Below are 16,049 nucleotides of genomic sequence, written 5' to 3'. Positions count from 1 at the left end.
ATGTGTTATATTTCGATTATTGTAATAGTGAATAAGGGAAATGGTAAATTTGGTTTCCTTGATATTTTTGTTTTAGAAGAATGCTATACTAATATTGAATTAAAATATATTCCACTAACTGGGTTAATGAGTAATACTGATGGAAAAGATTTTGATGCAAATGAATTGGGAGAATTAGATAAAGAGAAGATGAAGATATATTGTTGAGAAGACAATATAGATATTATGATAAAAAAACTAATAAATATATTCGCACAACTATAAATGATGTGTTAAACAATGGAACAAAGCAATTAGAAAGGTACATGAGAATAATTGCAAAAGGACAATTTTATCTCCAAGTTGTTACAAACCGAATTTACTATAATTTATGCAATATTTTCCACCAAAGAAGCTAGTATTCTATACACCCCAAGGAAATACGTGGAAATTTCTTTATCCGTTTACATAAATCATTATTGTCAATATATTTTCTCTTATTATTATCACGATCTTCAACAATAGCTTGTGCAATTTTCTCTCCCACCCTATATATAACTCGTAATTCACAAAATCTTGCCGTATTAATAGGAACTTTGTTTTGAGCTACAAAAGAGTGAATTTTTCAGTAAGTAAAAAAAAAAATAACGAATTCTTTAAAAATATAAAAACCTACCTGCGAAAAATTGAGCACGTGACGAATATATTCTACCATAAAATTCATTAAAATTATTTCTGTCAACAATAGCACAATTTGGTGGTAGGTCCTTTGTATAGGTACTCTCACGATTTGATAAAATCAGCAGTAACCAGTTATCACCCAAACCAATCTTTTCTGCGACTTCTTCAGACTTTTCATACTCCTCTTTGATTAATTGATCATCAATTTTTGAAGGTTTCGTTGAACCTTGCTCTCGCCACTTCATTTGAAACGACAAAAACATTGGCTTCCCATTAATGATCAAGAAACAAAACCCATCTCCATTTGCCCCTTCTCCATTTTTATAAATTTTACCATTATCTTTAAGTGAAATATTAAAAGTTTTACCCCCATCAGTTAACAAAGTTATACCCTCAGTATTTAACATATTATAATTAGCATCAGAAGGAGGAAATTGATTAACAAGAAAATGCGTGCTAACAGATTCATGATCAGGGATATCCACATTTGCATTCAAATCTAAATTATCTGAATAATGTGCTCCTTTTAACAATTCCTTTAATTCTATCTGTTTGAATCCGAGTGCTGAAAATAAACAATAGCGTAAGGCCCAAAACTTAACATTAAAAATTTCCCAATTTTGACAATAAAATGGTTCATCAGGATCGATCATTCCATGCCAGAATTTATTAATTGATTTATTAACAGCTTTTTTTACAAGTAATCGTACCCAAAGATAGGGAATACGTATATAAAACTTAGTATTGACTGGTTCAAGTGATAAAATTCCATTGGACTTTAACATTTTGTATGAGATAGACTCATTCTCGTCAAGAGTTGCGTCACCATCAACAGGCCTATCCAAAATCGCATTTGCGAGCACTGGAGTGATCATGTTGACATATTTATTGAATGGATACCGTATACTTAGTTCCACCTCAAGTGATTTCATAATGTCCACTAAATCAATGTCGTCATATCTGTGGGTTCTGGACGCATCCCATATACGATCATAAAATATTTCTAATGCACGCACCTGACCACCTACATCAGAAATCATACGTCTGAAAAGATTATTTCGATAAATAAAGTTTTCGTCAAAGCCAAGATTACACGCTATTTTTAACATATCTTCTATGTCTAGCAAATGCAATGGTAACTGAAGAGGCGGATGCATTGATTTTGTAATAATTAACTGGAGTGGACCCTCAACTGTACCCGCAAAGACTGGAACAAAAAACACTTTTCCTGTTTTTTCTGGAATTGAGCTTCCTATTTCTTCTGAAATTAAGTCAACAATAAAATTACAACTAGCTGAGCCAACAGAATTTATAAGGTCACGAAATTTATCGTAATTCTTATCATGTAATTTATTGATCTCATCAATACCGACAATTATTGCAAGTTCATATATATTTTTGTCTTCTTTAAGCTTACTTAAATAAATGGCTCTTAAAACGAGGGACAATGTTAATCCCCTTGCATTTTCTTGCCCAATCTTGTCTCTAAATCCAACAAAGCTCTTATTGCCATGTACAAAATAGCTGAATAAGATCCTCAAAGCTATCGAAGCTTCTGCTCCAATATTCACGTCAAAATCTGATGCCTCTGTTCCATTTCCATATGTAACGTTCAGAAAAACTGCATTTCCTAATATAGACATAATATCTTGATCTCCAGAATTCGAAGCCTTGTTGCGAATAATATTAACAAGTTCCTGCAAAAATCGACTTTTTCCCGTGCCGGGACCACAGGCTAGGAATGGAATTGGATGAAAGTTGCGATCTTGTTTTGGATGGGTAGGGGAAAAGTTTTTAAAGTTTTTAAATCGATTTAGAATCCCACTACATTGTTCTGTGCCACCTCCGTTCCAAAGAGTTTCTATGGTGTCATCACGACCACACAAAGTAAATCGAGCACCAAACGTTTCGACCAACAATGTCAAGGGTTGCCTCCCAGTGACCGGTGAGTATTCTTGTATCCATTTTAAAATCGAATTTGAATCACTAAAAGGATTGGATACAGCTACATTAAATTAGAAAATTTAAAAAAAGAGTTAAGTAAAGGCAAACGTATTTTTGGGGGCGGTGTCTAATGTAGACAAAAAAAACGAAGTTTCTTGTTCGAGAGGTAAAAAATTGGGAGACACTTACCAGTGGTGGTGGTCAGAAGTTGCACGATGATGTGAATAGCAGACTTGCTTTTCTTATCTTTAAAACTATCCTCGTTGAAATATTCATCAAGAGAAAATCGAGGTTGCATCAATTCTCCTCCAAGTTTTTCTTTAATGTCATTTTCGGTAGAAAATGTTCTAAGCAACTCGTCGTTCTTGATGACACTATCACGGTCAACCTTCCAAAGATTCAGATTGTCAGGAGAATAACTAACTCCTTTTCCAGTCAAGATAAGAGATTTGACATGTGAAACTTTAATATCTTCATATTCGATCCTGTTAATGCCAACAATAATTTCGTCACTAATATCAACTGAAATAGATCGGACAGAAGCTTCTTTCAGAAATAGACAATTTAAGGAGAATTTCATTTTGAAAGTATTTTTCTGTAAAATTATAAATGATATTTTTTTTTAAAAGAAGTTTAGAGAAATTTGAGAAAAAAAAAAGGTATATATACTTCTGAATACATCGTGACTAATTATAAAATGATCTTTATAAACTCTTAATTGGTGACACGAAATATGATATAATGACATATAAACGATATAAGCAAAAAAAAAGTTTATAAAATTGACTTGTCGGCAAGCGAAAAAGAGTGATACTCAGATCGCATTCACGAGGTATTTATTAATTCTTCGGTTGTACAACAACAATTAGTAGCCAATAAAATTAATTTTAAATTATGTCATAATGACAACTAAATTAAATCTGGTACAACTTTTTTTTTCTTATTCCGACCCCAAGCCGTCGTGCTATTTTCTCCGAGCATGAACCTATCGCAGTTAAGAAGTGTTGACGAAAAAAATTATTAAAGTCCGGACGAGACACTTCACAATTAAGGGCTGTGACTGTGCATTTGCAAGGGAGTGATTCATAGCTTGTAAAGCTAATCTCTTTTTTATTCAGAAATTTCGAGGACCTTATTAGGCGGGGAACATACCTTTGGTGAGTTTTACTAAGGCCAATATTGTTAATTTATTTCTGACTCTTCTATACATAAACTGACGACCATTTTATTCTATCCAGAATATCGACGTTGAGACAAAAAAAATCGGATTAGAGTTAATATTGGGATATGTTAGTATATAGATAGCTTAGATAGCTTAGATGAGCGAAACACCGGCAGGCGACTCTATTTCACATTGTAAAACAATGTCTTTTTTTTTTTTTACAATAATTCCGATCGTGACATTTGTCACGGTTTTTTTATCTATGCTAACGAACTTTTGAATTATTCCGTTTTATATAAAAAATTATTATCGAACATGCAATCCATTAAGAATTAAATTCCAAGCTCTTAGCTGAGATTGCAGAGCTTAGGAAGGAGAATGCTGAGATTCCCGAACTTAGAGAGAAGTTACTAAAGTTTGCTGAGGTTGAGGCTGAGAATGCGAAGCTGAAGCAAATTATTGAAGAGAATGCGAGGCGTGATTCTGAGAATGCCGAACTCAAGTCTAGAGTTGGAGAGCTTGAGGCTAGACTTGCATTATTAGAACAGGGTTCAGCTGTGGATGGGATGACGTTGTCATTTGGTCAGACACAAAATGATAAAGAAGCGATGCCAGTGGTGACTATACTTGCCACCCATATTAAATGGGATGGGAGAATCCCCTATCCCATCCCATCCCATATCCCATCCCATTTGCCAAAATCCCATCCCAATCCCACAATCCCACCCATATCCCATATCCCTTATCCCATCCCTTATCCCAAATAATCTCATTGGTCAATTATCACGTGACGTTACACAAATTTCCAAAAAAGGAAATTTTGCTTTCCGCAAAAATTGAGAGATTTTGGTTTCACAAGTATTCCCAAAAAGGATATTTTTACGCCGATCATATAATTCTGGCCAGCATTGCAGCTATTACCAGAATATGAGCAAAATTAAGATCCGAACAGATTCACGAAGTTTATATTTTAACTCCGGCCAGAATTACAAATTACAAGGGTTTAAATCCTTATCCTACATACACCAATTTTTAAGAGATTTACCGATCAGATTTTAATGAAATTCATATTGTTGGATTCGTCTTGATGCAAGGAATTCAATGGTAGTAAAATTGTATTTCTAAAATTAATATTGACTGAATTATTATAAAAAATGTATTTTGTAATATATATTATTTAAAAGTAGCATATTAGCAGTTAGTAATATATTGATTATTTTATTTGAATTAATAATTTTGATGATGATACTTTTTTTTTAGATTAATTTAATTTTTGGTTTGTAAATATTATTTTATTAAATATTTATGCAATATCATATAATAATAATCCATCAAATTGTATATTAGAAATAAATAATCAAACTTTTTTTTATTAAATGCCAAGCACAAAAAATTAGTATTATTTTTAAAGAACAAGTTTCTTTTGTTAAATACTAAGCACAAAAGTTAGTGTAATTTGGCTTAAGAAACTATATGCTAAATCACTGATGTAATTTGCATGGCTTAAAAAAAATCAAGCCTTTTTTTATTAAATGCTTAACTAGCAGCCCAAAAAATTAATGTAATTTAATTTAATTAAATGCTAAACCAAAAAATTTGCATGATTTAGGATCAAGTCTTTCTATTAAAAGCTAAGTACAAAATTAGTGTAATTTGGCTTAAAAAACTAAATACTAAGCCATTGGTAATGTAATTTGCTTAGCTTAACAGCTTTCTTTATTAAATGTTTAGAAAAAATTAAAAACTAGCTAAGCCCAAAAATTAATGTAATTGATTTAATTAAATGCTAAGCCAAAAAAATTAGCATGCATGATTTGGCTTAAAGATCAATTCTTTTTTATTAAAAGCTAAGCACAAAAATTAATGTAATTTGGCTTAAAAAACAATGTTAAATTATTGGTATAATTTACTTGGCTTAAAAATACTGAGGCTTTTTTATTAAATTTTTAGAAAAAATTAAAATTAGCTAAGCCCAAAAATTAATGTAATTTAATCAAAAAAATTAGTATAATTTAGTTTAAAGATTAATTCTTTTTATTAAAAGCTAAGCATAAAAATTAATGTAAAAAACTTAAATACTAAATCATTGAACATTGTTATATTGGTATAATTTGCTTGGCTAAAAAAAATTAAGCCTTTTTTGCCTTTTTTATTAAATGTTTAGCAAAAAATTAAAAATTAGCTAAGCCCAAAAAAATTAGTAATGTAATTTGATTTAACTAAATACTAAGCCACTTTCTTATTATCTAATATGATTAAAACAAATATATATAGTTAACCAAAAATGTGAACTACCCCAACTCTTTTTTTTTAAAAAAAATAAAAAAAAAGAAAACCCAAATTTCAATTAAATAAATTGTTACTTTTAATCATAATGGTATATTTACTTTATATTTGTATTTGTGTACTAGTATTATTTTTATATTTAATACAAATATTAAAAATTAATATTTTATTTAATAATAGAATACTGAAAGCAATATTTTAACTGATATAGATACTACTTTGAATGATAATTTGAATTATTCAAATATATTAAATGACACAAGTACAATTTTAGATGATATTAAAATGAAACTTTAAATTTAATTCAAAAAAAAATCAGGTAAAAGAAGGGACAAAGTATGGGATTACTTTGATATTGTAGATATTCCAAATGATACACATAAAGGAGCAGTATGTAAATTTTGTAAACAATCATGAAAACGTGAAAAGCCAAATGAAATGAAATCACATTTAGCTTTAAGATGTTCCAAAGTTCCACACAATATTAAAATGGAATATTTACGTATGATTTCAAATGAAGAAGTTTCTGAATAATCTATTAGTAAAATTAATAAAACAGATAATAGTGGAAATATTGATTTTACAAGAACTGATAAATCTTTAGTTCGTTTTTTCATATGTTGTGGAATACCCTTTTCAGTTGTAGATTCTCCTTTTTTTCAAGATTTTGTAAAAAGTTTATGTTTTGAATATAAATTACCAAAATGAACAACCTTATCAACTACTTATTTAAATGCAGAATCAGCAAATGTAATATTAAAAATTGAAGAAGAATTGCATCAATCAAAAAATTTAACTTTAAGTTAGAATTTTTAATTTTATTATTATATATTTTATAAGAATTTTTTTTTTTAAAAAAAAATACTAAATATTTCTTTTTAATATCAGGAATTGATTTATGGACTAGTCCACTTGGATAAAGTATTTATGCATTTGTAATAATAACTCCTATACGACGTCAATATATATATTCAATTAATGATTTTTCATCTCAATGTCATACAGCTGAATTTAATGAAGAAAAAATGCTTAAAGTTATTGAAAATGTAGGTAACTCTAAATTTATAGCAATTGTTACAGATGCAGAAACTGCAATGCAATTAGCTAAAAGAAAAGTAATGAATAAATATCCACATATAATGGCTATCAGATGTATAGCTCACCATATTAATTTAATAACTAAAGATATAATTTCTATTGATTGGGCAAAAGAAATACTTCAAAAATGCCAAAAAGTTATTTCATTTTTTCATGGTACACACCGAGCTGGAGATGCATTGCGTAATAAAATTAGAAAATTTTTTTCTAAAGGAAGTTTGAAGTCTTCAGTTAAAACTTGTTGGAGCACAACATGGGATGTCTGTGATTCAATTTTATGATCAGAAAATAATATTAAATTGATTGGTATTATTTTATTTATTTTATATATTATTACATATAATATTAATATACTTTTTTTAATATAAAGATTTTTAGTGAGCAACCTGATATTTTTATTAATGCCACTAAAACTAAAGCTATTATTCAAGATAGGCAGTTTTGGTATAATGTAAAACAATTAAAACTGATTTTAAAACCTGTAAAAAGTGCTCTTGAATTTAATACAACTACATTAGCTGACTGTTTTTTTGAATTACTTAAAATGGCACGAGCAATATCAGAAATTCCCTCTTTTTAAAATATTGATTTTAAGAAGAAGTATATTGCTATTTTTAATAAAAAATGGAAGGAATTTGATATTAATACTTATATGGTAGCATTTTTACTCCATTCAAAATATCGAGGTAAGAAATTAAAAATACAATTTAATAATTTAAAATTTTTTATCTAATAGATTTATAATATAAATTTTTAGCATCTTGCTTTCAGCAAAAGATTTTTAAAAAAATATCTAGGGAGGCTATTAATATTTGGAAAGACCAATTTGGTGGTGAAAAAAATAGCTCTAATTAAGGTTGCTTGTCTAAACCTCTTCAAAATCCTACGATTAGTTTCGTCAAAATTTTACTATAGATTTATTATAGTTTCGGCAGAGTTTCGGCAGTTTCGGCATTTATAATAAGTTTTAGCAGTTTCGCCTTTCTCCAAAGTTTCGCCAGTTTTTTAATATAACTTTAATATAGTTTCGGCAGAATTTCGCTTTTCGGCGAAACGCCATCTTGCCTAAACCCCTAGGTTTCGGCAAGCAACCTTAGCTCTAATCTTTTGCTTATACAACTTAATTTATATCGAGATAGAGAAGATTCTTTTGATGATCCATATACAGAAAGTATTAGTAATCCTATAAATTGGTGGACTTCAGTAGAACTTAAAAAAGAAGAAGATCCTATTAGAAAACTTGCATTAAAAATGCATGGAATTATGCCTCACAATGCAGATTGTGAAAGAGTTTTCTCTATCTTAGGATGGTATTTTAGTAAACGGTGTACTAAGTAAGTAAATTCAGTTGAACTATATGTATATTAATTTTAGTTATTTTTATTTAATATCTTATTTTTTATAGAATAAATATTGATAGATTTCAGGCTATGGCACAAGTACATTCATATCTTTTAATGAATGCAAAATCAGAATTAAAGTTTTTAGATGATGAAATAACTTCAGAAAAGCTTGATAAAACACTAAATCAGATTGTATCATCAATAAATAATGGAGTTGATTTATTTGATGACAGTGATAATAATAATCTTGAAATTGATTTGGTTTTTGAAAATATCAATGAAATTGAAGAAACAGTAAATTTAGAAGATGTAAATAATTATAAATTAGAAGTCTCAAATTTTATTAATTTATCAACAAGTATATTAGATGATAAAGATGATGATACAGGTAATAATAAAGGTAATGAGGAAAGTATGATGCATCATGGAGATCTAAGTTTTGATGTTGATGAACTAATAGATAAGTTTGAGTTAATTCAAAGTTAAATTGTAATAAAATAAACTGAATAAAAACTTTTTATATAAAAAGTAATCCATTGCTTTATAACATGTTATTTTTAATAATATATTATAAAATACATTTTTTATAATAACTTAGTCAATATTAATGTTGGGAATATAATTTCATTGCCATTGAATTCCTTGCATCAAGATGAATCTAATAATATAAATTTCATTAAAATCTGATTGGTAAATCTCTTAAAAATTGGGGTATGTAGGATAAGAATTTAAACTAAATTCTGACCGGAATTAGTAGTAAAATTTCTGGAATGCCGGCCAGAATTATGTAATCGGTGCATAAATTTCCTTTTTTGAAATACTTGTGAAACCAAATTCTCTTATTTTTTGCAGGAAGCAAATTTTGTGGGAAGCAAATTTTCCTTTTTTTAGAAGTTTGTGTAATGTCATGTGCCTATTGTCCAATTGGAATAATGTTATACAAGTAAATGGGATTTGGGATGGGATTTGGGATTTGGGATGGGATGGGATTTGGGATTGGGATTTGGGATAGGATGGGATATGGGATTGGGATGGGATATGGGATGAAAGGGGAGGAGATGGGAGGGGATGGGAGGGGATTTTAAATGGATGGCAAGTATAGTGGTGACGGTACCAACTGTTGATGTACCCGATTCTGTAATAGACCAACTCAATAATGAAGTAGGATGAGCACCTAGTGACCTTCGGTATGTAGAAAACATGTCATGTATACAGATTAAATAAAAAACAAGTATTGTATGGAAACCGATATATGTATGATGTCACATGTATGCTATGTATGGTAACGATTTCATACATGTATGTTTATCACGAACCAAAAATAAAGAATGACTTGTATGATTGTATGAACAACTTTTTTTTTTGGCACGTGTCATTTGACAAAACTAAACAAAACTACATTTCTTTTTATTTTTTTAGGAGCGATTGAACATATTTCTAGTAAGATGAAAGAATTTTGTCTAAATTTACTTTCAGGAAATGATATTAAGGTTTTTTTTTCTCTCTTTTTTTTGACATTTTGATTTTTTTTTAGATTCTGAAGTTTCTTAGAATGGTTAAAAAAACATTAATATTTTTTCTTTCTATTTTTCCTATTTTTAGGTTATTTGTTGGAGTTTCTAACTGATCAAAACAAAATGTTTTAAAAGAATTTCTTAAGTAACTTTTAGTGTAAGAATTTATCATTTTCCAGAGACATTATGAATTTTTAGGAATTTTGGAAGATTCAATCTTTCTTTAATAATTAATAGTAATTGAAGTGGAAAGATTCTTATTATTTATAAAAAGGTCAAAAATCTTTTCAAGTTAGTCATCATTCCTTTCAGTGGTATTATTAATATTAATACCATTACTGTATTAAATTGTTGGCTTGTATTGAACAAGTAGTAAAAATTATATTTTTGCAATTGTAAAAATTTATAGTATCATTCTATTGTCTTTTTTTTGATATATATTATAAAATTTTCTTGTACATATACAGAAATATTACTGATATATTAGATGTGTTATAAGATCAGATTTTATTTATTGTAAAACATCAACCTATATAAATAAATGAAGGATTTCTGATATTTTAGATATTTTTCGCAAGTAATTTGATTTGGAAAAAAGGTTAGTAAGTAATTTATTTTCGGAAAATGTTTGTAAATAATTCATTTCATATTTTTAGGGGTGTGAAAATATTTATTTGCTGATTTATTAATTACCTAATCAAATAATAATTATTGTAGATAATTGAAAATTTTCCCATAAGTTAGAATATTTTCCGCAAGTGGGTATTCTAATCTTTCACTGATGGAAATTACAAAATCTCAAATAGCAATTGGACACTTTAATGATATTATTTTTTTCAATTAAGAATATTTTATTTAACACTATAATTAGGGTTTTTTCACATTTAACTGTTAATAAACCTAATTTTTATTTCTTTTTTGTCTTTTTAGATCATAATTTAACCCTTTAAGTTGAATTTATAGAACTCATGACATATATAATGCAATTTTTTTAAAATTTTGTAACACGTCTTCTTCAGAATACACTTATATTTCAATCTTTAATTAGTTATAATGTCTTCGATTATTGAACTTTTGAATATAGATGATTATAATAAAGAAGACTTAATTGCTGATCTGCGAGTCAGGTGATAATTAAAAACCGTATTTCTGAATGTAAAGTTGTTCGTGAATTTCATTAGCCAAATGTCTAAAAAATGTCATTTTACTTCAAAACTTTTAGGAATTGGGCTTATTTCCCCAATATTACATTATGGTATTTTTGCACAAGATTGGTGGAAAACCATTTCATTAAATTCAAAAGACAAAAACATAGTTTTTACCGTACCATTTCGCTTATACATGCGTGTTAGTTGTTTCCTTAATGGCAAGGACTTCATAATTACAGTCCTTCAAAATAATGAAAATGAATATAAACCTGGTTTTTAATGTATTTGTGAAAACATAAGTTCAAAAATAGAACCTTACCCTTCAACAGCCATAAACTCATGTTATAAGGAAGTTTTTGGAACTAAAACTGAGTATTCTGGTATGGCGGTTATTGGTTTTGAGGATGAAAAAATTATTCAGCAATTACTTGATAAAATAGAATTTTTTCTAATATTTCTTCAGATTGAAAAATTATCAGTTGTAATTTCAGGTCTTGGCTATTCATCCAAAGATGGGTATTATGGAGCTGGGGAGGATTTTACTTCTTCCTTTATTACACGATATCAGAATTCACAGCACTTATTTTTATTGAAATTGGAAGATAATCAGTGTATTTTAGAAATATATCATAATGCTAATAAAATTGAGCAATTTACTGAATCAATGCCAAATGATGTCTGGAAAAAAGTTGGTATACATAAAAAATTTTCTGAATCATATCTCTTCAGAATTACCCACGAAACTACTCAGAATTTATTACAATTTGAAGTGGCTATATGTAAGCCTGATGAATGGAATAATTATGAAAAACTTACAAAAGTATTTAACTGACATATAAAATTATGTAAACTTCCAAATACAATGATTAACTGGTCACAATTATTCTATGATTGGTATAAACAAGAAAGTTCTATTGTTCAATTTCCATCTATATTAGCTAAAATATATCCAGAGGATTACAAACTACAAGACAAAAAGCTAAGAGCATGGCGTGCTATGTTTAAAGCATACAGATGTTCAAATATAACCCCAGCCTTTTTCATATGAAGAATCTCAAATTGAATTTTGGAGTAGAGCCTATAATAATAAAGCAGATAGACAAATATTAGAAAATTTGTATAATTCTAAATTGCTTAATATTGATAATAAAAAAGAAGATTTACTTTAGAAAAATTTTCGTGATGCAATAAATTCAAATAAAAAAGGATAGGATGGCAAAATTCATATTTTATCTATTATTGCACTAAAGTTTAAATATAAAGATTTAATACAGGAATTAGGAGTAAGTAATAGTAGCTAAATCATTATATGATTCTAGATATATTGATTTTTTGATTTTTAATATTTTTTTTTTTTGCGTATCAGGTGACTTCTAGTACTATAACTGATGCACGAAAATATGCAAAATTATATGGTCTAGGTGCTCCACCCATAAATAAAATAAAAAGAAAAGTTCAATGTTTAAGTAATGCACAAGAAGAACAATTTACTATTTTTTTTCAAGATCGTGAAAATGTTACTATGAGTTCTTACTATATAGATGTAAAAACAGGGTTGCCAGTTCTATATCTTCGAGATTAAAAAAGTGAACTATGAAATAAGTTTACCGAAACTTATCCAAATGGTATGAAAAGATTAACTTTTATGGCACGTCTAAAAAATTCTACTAATTTGAAATACTGTAATGATCTTGGAGATTTATGTCAAATTTGCAATGATTATTGATTTGAGGTATTTGAGAATTTGGCCAACATAATACGGGATAATTTCAAAGATAAAACAATTATGGTTAGTTGAAACTAAATCATATTTACCTTTCACAATAACATATAAATTACTTACTAGAGATATTTTAACATATGATTCTTAACCAACTTGACAAGCTAAAAAGACAATTAAAGCGAGGTTTTGAAAAAGAACTAGCAGTTAATCCAGATGGTCAAGTTATTCACAATCCTTGTATTTCTCATTGTTTACCATATGCGTTTGGAGAGTGCAACAATAAACATAAAACACAATGTTTGAAATGTAATCAACTTTTTGAATTTTTTGATTTCATGACTAAAAATACTTTTGAAAATTATCAATCACAACTTGCTGAAGCTAAAGAGCACCTGTTGTACTATCTTTCACACCAAGCATGCAAAGTATTTCTAAATGCCCAGTTTAATGCCACATTAGCTGAGTTGGATTCAAGTGGTGCAGTTATTATTGCTGATTATAAAATGCGAATATTATCACAATCAGCACATGAAACAAAGCAAGATTTTTTTGGAAAGCGTGGATGGATCTTGCATACTATTTTAATTTTTATGAGAGAAACAAATTCAAATAAATTAGATATTGGAGCTTATGATCATTGGTCTTTGGATACCAACCAGGATGCTTGGTTCACAGCATTGGTATTTGAAGCAGTATTTGAAACAATAAGTAAAAAGCCTAAATGGATCAAAGTAATATCAGACAATAGTCCACATTGTCACAATTCTAAGCTCATGGCAATTGTAAGTTATTGGTATACTTGGTATGATATTGAAATTCGGAGTTGGTTGTTTCTTGAACCTGGGAAAGCGAAAACAATAGTAGATTCACATCATGCATCAGTAAGTTCTAATCCAATTGAAATCAATTGACTATAATATCTGATTATACTATACCATCATTCCTAGATAATGCATGCAATCAAACGATATTTACGAATTGGATGTGATTTATCAAGTGGTGATGATATTGCTCAAGCAGCAAAAGGATTATCTGGAACTTCATTAGCTAACCTTGAACCCAATCGTAATAATGATTCTGAGAGTCATGAAAACAATCAAAAAAAAGTCAAAGATTAAAACAATCAAAGGGATTTCAAAACTATTTTATTGGAAATAGCCTTGACAGTATCAATATGATGGATATATATGTGCTCGCCTATTACCTTATTTGAAGCATGAAACAATTTTTCACCATCACACGTAGCTAAACTTTAGAATACGCCTCTTCACCAACCTCAACCATCAATATTTCAATATACTACTCCAGAAACCCAATGGACTATGTTAATTGCATTAGAATCAGGTATTTTATTACGTTGGCGTATGTATATCTAAATTAATAAAATTATTGATGGTTATTTTTCAAATAATCTAGATCTAATAGAAAATGATAAGAATGCTGATAATATATAACTCAAACCTTTATGTATTAGTTACTATAAGATAACCCTATAAAAAATATATATACGGTTAGTATACTATATTTTCGTATTTTGCGAACAGTATATTTATAGTATTATTACCGTATAATTACAGTATTTTCACATACTGTATATATTCGGTATTCTGCACACCGTATCATATATACGGTTTGCATACAGTATATTTTTCCATTGTAAATAGTAGAAAAACCGTATATTTTATACCAATAAACAGTATATTGTTTTATATTTTATATTGCGAACAGTATACTTTTCAGGATAAACCGTATATTTATACTGATAAACAGTACTTTTTTCCAATTTAAACTGCATATTTTGTACTGATAAATAGTATATATTATTCAATTAAATCGTATATTTTATATTTGCAAACAGAATTTAAAATGCATTTATAATCAATAAAATTTTTATTAAATAATATTAAATATACAAATATTTTTTTATAAATAATATAAATAAAAAAACTAGTATAAAATAATATACTATTTGTAAAAAAAATAATATTAGCAAAATATAAACAAAAAAAAAAGAAATTTAATTAGTAACATTATCATTATTTTAAATATAAAAAAGAAATAATAAAAAGTTAGTAATATTATTAATATATTAGTTAGATATAAAAAAGTAATAAAACGATAGTAGTAATGTTAGTAATATATTAAAAAAATTAAATAAAATACATAAAAGTAAAAAAAAAAATATAATTAATATATGTTAACATATAATATTAATATAAAAATAAAAACATAAAACGGTGTACATATAGTTGTTTAATTAATATTGTTAAAATTCACCATTACAATTCCAGAGAGATATTAGTGAAAGTAATTGTTAATTGATATACGTGCATATCACTTTTTGTATAATTAGTAGTTTGGTATAAATATATATATTATATATTATCAAAATAAGTTTTTTATTTAATTTTTATTATTATATGTTAAAATAATTTTGGTATTCATTTTTATTGTCTTTTTTTTTCTAAAAAAAAGAAGAGAAAAGAATATTTTTGAAAAAATAAACAAAAAATAAACAATAACGTGTTATTAATGCATGTGATCGGCGATCAGCTGAATTTTAATTGGTTAAATATAGAAATGCGAAAATTAAAAAGCAGAAGTATTTTTTTTAAAATTTAAATCATACAGATTGTTTTTAAAGTTTAATTAGTAATTTAAAAGTTCTTTTTTTAATAAGAAAATTTGTAAAAATTTTTCTTAATACAGCTTAATTTTTAAATTAAAGCCTTAATATTAAATTAGCTAAATTAGAATTAAGAAAAATTTGTAAGAATTTTCTTTGATACTGCTTAATTTTTAAATTAAAGCTTTAATATTAAATTAGTTAAATTAGAATTAAGCAGTATTAAGAAAAATTCGCAAGAATTTTCCTTGATACTGCTTAATTTTTAAATTAAAGCCTTAATACTACTAAATTAGTTAAATTAGAATTAACATATGGGCTGATTTATGGAATTAAGTTTTTATATTCAAAAAACTAACTTTATTAAGAAAATGCTAATACAATTTACATGAAAATGATAGATTCACACCGCTGATATAAATAAAATTGATTTGATTATATTATTTTTTGATTTTTTTAATAATATCATTAAAATTAAAAAATTTAAATATAATTGTCATGACAAAATATTGAATAACTTAACGTGTATGTGTGCTAGACGAATG

At 27.3% G+C, this 16,049-nt stretch overlaps 6 protein-coding genes across 6 annotated transcripts; 4 read left to right on the top strand and 2 right to left on the bottom strand.

The window, feature by feature from the left end:
- On the top strand, positions 1 to 207 carry OCT59_017159 (uncharacterized protein; the record flags this gene model as incomplete). Its single annotated transcript, XM_066146182.1, has 1 exon — positions 1 to 207. The coding sequence occupies one exon, from the start codon at positions 1 to 3 to the stop codon at positions 205 to 207; it is 207 nt and encodes a 68-aa protein (XP_066003902.1).
- Positions 208 to 394: 187 nt separating this feature from the next.
- On the bottom strand, positions 395 to 3,285 carry OCT59_017158 (uncharacterized protein; the record flags this gene model as incomplete). The annotated part of the gene is made up of 4 exons (XM_066146181.1): positions 395 to 585; positions 656 to 2,665; positions 2,794 to 3,199; positions 3,274 to 3,285. 4 exons carry the CDS (start codon positions 3,283 to 3,285, stop codon positions 395 to 397), a joined length of 2,619 nt encoding a protein of 872 aa, XP_066003901.1.
- A 3,111-nt stretch (positions 3,286 to 6,396) lies between these two features.
- On the bottom strand, positions 6,397 to 6,669 carry OCT59_017157 (uncharacterized protein; the record flags this gene model as incomplete). Its single annotated transcript, XM_066146180.1, has 1 exon — positions 6,397 to 6,669. The coding sequence occupies one exon, from the start codon at positions 6,667 to 6,669 to the stop codon at positions 6,397 to 6,399; it is 273 nt and encodes a 90-aa protein (XP_066003900.1).
- Positions 6,670 to 8,401: 1,732 nt separating this feature from the next.
- On the top strand, positions 8,402 to 8,979 carry OCT59_017156 (uncharacterized protein; the record flags this gene model as incomplete). The annotated part of the gene is made up of 2 exons (XM_066146179.1): positions 8,402 to 8,484; positions 8,556 to 8,979. The coding sequence occupies 2 exons, from the start codon at positions 8,402 to 8,404 to the stop codon at positions 8,977 to 8,979; spliced, it is 507 nt and encodes a 168-aa protein (XP_066003899.1).
- Positions 8,980 to 11,060: 2,081 nt separating this feature from the next.
- Positions 11,061 to 12,737, top strand: OCT59_017155 (uncharacterized protein; the record flags this gene model as incomplete). The annotated part of the gene is made up of 5 exons (XM_066146178.1): positions 11,061 to 11,134; positions 11,189 to 11,427; positions 11,485 to 11,975; positions 12,406 to 12,438; positions 12,522 to 12,737. 5 exons carry the CDS (start codon positions 11,061 to 11,063, stop codon positions 12,735 to 12,737), a joined length of 1,053 nt encoding a protein of 350 aa, XP_066003898.1.
- Positions 12,738 to 13,015: 278 nt separating this feature from the next.
- OCT59_017154 (uncharacterized protein) lies at positions 13,016 to 13,996 on the top strand (the record flags this gene model as incomplete). Its single annotated transcript, XM_066146177.1, has 2 exons — positions 13,016 to 13,759; positions 13,826 to 13,996. 2 exons carry the CDS (start codon positions 13,016 to 13,018, stop codon positions 13,994 to 13,996), a joined length of 915 nt encoding a protein of 304 aa, XP_066003897.1.
- Positions 13,997 to 16,049: the final 2,053 nt, after the last annotated feature.

The sequence above is a fragment of the Rhizophagus irregularis genome, chromosome 25 (genome assembly GCF_026210795.1).
Source record: "Rhizophagus irregularis chromosome 25, complete sequence".
Classification (NCBI taxonomy): Eukaryota; Fungi; Glomeromycota; class Glomeromycetes; order Glomerales; family Glomeraceae; genus Rhizophagus; species Rhizophagus irregularis.
This window is presented reverse-complemented; position numbering and strand designations above follow the sequence as displayed.